This window comes from Arachis ipaensis, chromosome B07, assembly GCF_000816755.2.
Source record: "Arachis ipaensis cultivar K30076 chromosome B07, Araip1.1, whole genome shotgun sequence".
Lineage (NCBI taxonomy): Eukaryota > Viridiplantae > Streptophyta > Magnoliopsida > Fabales > Fabaceae > Arachis > Arachis ipaensis.
Genome location: NC_029791.2, coordinates 26,128,301 through 26,133,207, shown reverse-complemented (window position 1 = coordinate 26,133,207; position 4,907 = coordinate 26,128,301). Strand labels below are relative to the sequence as shown.

Sequence of the window (4,907 nt, the reverse complement as noted above, 5' to 3'; positions counted from 1 at the left end):
ATTTCTAATTAAACAATTATTATATTATAATTATTGTCCCAAAAATATTAATATTTCCTAAATTTTTTTAATCGTATTTTTTTTATTTCTCTATAGTATCTTACTATTTTTTAATTTGACAAATCAAAGACTAATCTATTAAAAATCTGAACTCTATTTAAAAATTCACCATTCAACAATAAATTGTATATAACGCAAATATATTTCTCTAGTAGTATATTTTCATCCCTAATTGTATATATATAACTGTTGGTTTAAAAAAAAATCATGTTGTACATACAATTAATACAAGTCCATGCTTCTAATTTAATTTAATTTGTGATCCTTGTATTATAACCATCTTCAAGCAATCTCTTCCTTGCTTAAAGAGATAAAGTTAAACAAAAACAAGTATGCTTTTTTGCACATATTGCAATAGTATAAATTCTCATTTTACACTAAGCAATTCAACAATTCCTGACAGATTAAAAACCTCAAACTTGTTTCCATCTTTTGTGTAGATTAAATTAAACAATAACAATAATGGGTTCATCAGGAGCTAGTTTGGGATCTAGCTCTTGGAGAAAACCGAAGCACCAACAACACTTCCAAGTGTGCTTTTGTTTCAAGAGGATATTCAAGCTTAAGGTGTCAGAACCGCCAGAGGAAATCCGAAGTATCTTTGAGAAGTTCTCGGAAAACAACAATGGCACGGTGATGAGTGTTGATGGGCTCTACAGATTCTTGGTTCGGTTCCAAGGAGAAAGGGATTGTGATGATACAAAACACAAGGCTCAAGCTATATTTGATAGTCACAAGCATCTCTTCTTGTTCCAAAGGAAAGGCTTTCATCTTGATGCATTCTTTCGCTATCTCTTAGGTGATGATAATGCCCCTCTTCTTCAGGTAATAATATACATGCTTTTAACTACACTTTAAATTTTAATTAGTTTAGTATGAAAATATATAAATATATCATAAAATTTTTTGACTTGTCTCGATATAAATTAGTTAAAAATGCTAAAATTATTTTCTTTTTTTTAATTTAATTCTAAAAAATACAAATAAAAGTAAAAATAATTCTAAAAAATACAAGTTCTTATTTTTTTTCATTATTCTTCCTAACACTTTATGATCTATGATGTGTTTTGCACTTCCAGGTTGGTCATGACATGAGAAGCCCACTGGCCCATTATTTCTTATACACGGGCCATAACTCCTACTTAACAGGTAATCAATTTAGTAGTAATAGCAGTACTGCCCCAATTATAAAGGCACTCAAGAAAGGTGTTAGAGTCATCGAACTTGATTTGTGGCCTAACTCCACTGGTAAATCTGTTGAAGTTCGTCATGGAGGGTATGCAATTTTCTTTACTTTTCATTCATATATAATATGAATATATAATTATTGACAATAATGCACCTCACACTAAATTATGATTTATATTATTGTTTATTTGGAGCCGTATATTATGACAGGACTATAACTAGTCCGGTGAAACTGAGAGCTTGTTTGAAAGCAATTAAAGAATATGCATTTTATGCTTCTAAGTATCCTGTTGTTATAACTTTTGAAGACCATATAAAACCACCTCTCCAAGCTAAAGTTGCCAAGGTATTATTTAATTACTATCGTTATTTTCATGAGAAATTTTTAGGGCTAGCAAATTTTAATATTTTTTGTTATTATTTAACTATAATATTAAATTGAGACTCACAGCAAATAGAGTCTATATTTTATCCAATACTATAGCTGTATCAATGTCATGTGTCTCACAAATATTAAGTATAGATAATATTTTTCTTATTTAATATGTTTAAGTGGAAATAGATTTCAAATGTATGTAGATGGTGAATGGCATATTTGGGGACATGCTGTATCGCCCTTCTTCAGAACACATTATGAATAAGTTCCCATCTCCAGAATCATTGAAGGAAAAGATTCTAATTTCAACCAAACCACCAGAAACTCCTGAAGAAGATCAAGAGCACAACGAAGAAAGATCATCTGAAATCAACTACTATATGGTACGGTAAATATTCCATTTGTCTTTCAGAAATATCATTTTACTAATTTTATCTTATGTATTAATTTTGATGCACTGAACCGTTTAAAACATTTTATATTTATATTATTATTTTAGATGATTATTTATGTGATCAATATACAATGTAATTATTTTTATTAACATAACATAAATTTTATTTTTTGATATTTTTTATTTTTTTCCAGATACGATATAATTCAGATGACAATGATGAAAATGAAGATGAAGACAAAGACAAAAGTGAGGATGAAGAGAATAATGCTCTAGAATATAGGGATATAATCTCAATTCATGCGGGGAAACCAAAAGGTGGGTCAGGGAACTTGTTCATTAGTCATGAAAAAGTAAGGCGTCTAAGCTTGAGCGAGGACCAGCTTGAGGAAATTGCTAAAACAAGGGCAACAGAAATTGTCAGGTCGTGAATAACACTTTTCTTATGATTATTCTTGAATATAAAACTTTAATTATATCGTTAATTAAAGATGTTAATCCGTAAATATGCTTTCAGATTCACCCAAAAGAATCTGCTTAGGATATATCCAAGGGGCACGCGTGTGGACTCATCTAATTACAATCCCATGGTTGGATGGATGCATGGAGCTCAGATGGTAGCCTTTAATATGCAGGTTACAATTAATTTCCAATTTTTCTTCATTTGCAAAATTATAATCACAAAACAAGAATTTTGTTATTATGTTTTTATTACATTATCGGTTTTATTTTTACATACTAATAATACTAAATTATATGCTTTTCAGTTTTTATCGATCAAAATCATTAATTGAAAAATGAGATAATGGTCTCTTTTAATCTTAAAAATTTTCAACACTTATTAGTTACTATCAAAATGTTCATCACTATAAGTATATGGTAATTGATTTGATAATTAATTTTTTGTGTCGGTGGATTTGTTTTATTTTTCAAACAAACAATCACAAATCGGAGGTCCGATTTATGTTTTCGAAAATAAAAAAATTTTTAATGTTAAAATCGAACCGTCCGATTTTTATTTTTAAAAATAAAAAAAAATAAAAAATACAAATCGAACTTTTCGATTTGTAGTTTATTTTTTTCTTCAAACAAATCGGACCCTACGATTCGTAGTTTATTTTTTTTAAACAAATTGGACCTTCAATTTGAACAAATACCAATAAAAAAATACAATATAAAAAAAATATCTAATCTTCTAATAACAATATATTACACATATATTTAATCAATATAAAAAAAAATAGCCGCGATATAAAGTACCCGCCTATGCGCCTATGTGTACGTGTGGGCATAATATTTTCAAATGACTAATTAATTGATGTCCACCAATTTCTTTTATGTATATATTTTTCCAGGGACATGGGCACTTGCTTAGGATGATGGAAGGAATGTTCAGAGCAAATGGTGGGTGTGGCTATGTCAAGAAACCAAATATCTTGTTGGATGAGAACGAGGTCTTTGATCCTAGTGCATTTAGACTACCTAAAAAACATCTGCAGGTCATTGAATTATTGAAGTGTGAATATCTATCTACAGTTTTATTCAACATTTTTTGTGCTTTCTATAATTATTTAACCACCTCTAATTTTTATTATCGATGACTTTAATAGTTTAATTTATGATATTAATAAGCAGGTTATGGTGTACATGGGTGAAGGTTGGCGTTCAGAATTTTCCCCAACACACTTTGATTTATATTCTCCTCCTGACTTCTGTGTAGAGGTAAATATTATATATTGTTTAGAAACTAAAAAAAATGATAAAAATTGGACCATAGATATAGTGAAAAGATGAAGATTCTTTTTGATAAAAAAATTAAATATTTATTTATGAGAATATGTTATTTTATTTTTATTGATTTTTTTAAAATAAATTATACACTTCTCTTTATTTTTTTTCACACAAACATCTCTTTAACCTAGAATTGTCCAGATCATAAACCACAAAACAAATGTATATATATTTCATCAATTAGCATCGTATTAGATGGATCGGAGTCACGCACTCTGAAGTTATATTAAATGTCTATACACCTTGTGAATAATTATAAATATAGGTTTTCTTGACCTAGTTTTCTGAAATAATTAAGTTATTACATCCATTATACAATTCTATTAGGTCACTTTTATATATAATGATAATAACTATGAAACTAGTTATTTATCGATCAATATTAATTAACTTTTTAAAATTTTATTTTTAATTCACAATAAAATTCAAATAAACATTAAAAAAACACACCAGAAAAATATCTAAAATTCCACTAAAAATAACATCCAAATTAAAAATAGAATAATAATCTATGAAATTATTTATTTAGTTTAAACATCCAAAATTTAAAAAAAATTCTAAACGTAAGATACATCCAAAAATTCTCAACATATCTTAGTGAACATTCAAAATTTAAAACAACAGAACATTTAATTTGAGAGGAAGAGGAAGAAAGGGTGTTGAGATGCAGGAAAAGCGGAAGATAGAGAGTGGCCGAAGAAGAAGAGCACATTGTATCTTCACAATTGTTGGGTGATTTTAAAAAGGGAAAATACGAGGAACCAATAGAATATTTGTACAATATGTACAATGGAAGTTTAATGAGTATTAGAGATATAAGTATTAGTGTTACCTTTAAACTTTTGGAATGAGTGGTATCATGACATGGTATTAAAATTCTAGATCCGAAAAGTCAAGAGTGCCATCAGCGAGACTCTTTTAAAAAATATTGACTCTTCATATTTTCTCATTGAGTGAAACAAATGCTACGTCCAACATTCTCTTGTTCAATATAATAAATAATAGGAAGGGTAAAATAATACCGAAGGTAAAATATGAATAAATTTATTAAAAATTTTAAAAATATTTTTAAATTTTATTTTATTTAAATTTTATTCT

The 4,907-nt window shown here is 27.9% G+C and overlaps 1 protein-coding gene across 1 annotated transcript in view; it reads left to right on the top strand.

The window, feature by feature from the left end:
* The window catches only part of LOC107608057 (phosphoinositide phospholipase C 1-like), a 5,198-nt gene continuing 698 nt past the window's right edge, over positions 408–4,907 (top strand). Inside the window, exons 1-8 of the mRNA XM_016309946.2 lie at positions 408–885; positions 1,140–1,336; positions 1,459–1,594; positions 1,828–2,007; positions 2,213–2,442; positions 2,536–2,653; positions 3,374–3,517; positions 3,654–3,740. Coding sequence (XP_016165432.1) covers positions 523–885; positions 1,140–1,336; positions 1,459–1,594; positions 1,828–2,007; positions 2,213–2,442; positions 2,536–2,653; positions 3,374–3,517; positions 3,654–3,740 — 1,455 coding nt within the window. The 5' untranslated portion in view covers positions 408–522. The remainder of the gene's footprint in view (positions 886–1,139; positions 1,337–1,458; positions 1,595–1,827; positions 2,008–2,212; positions 2,443–2,535; positions 2,654–3,373; positions 3,518–3,653; positions 3,741–4,907) is intronic.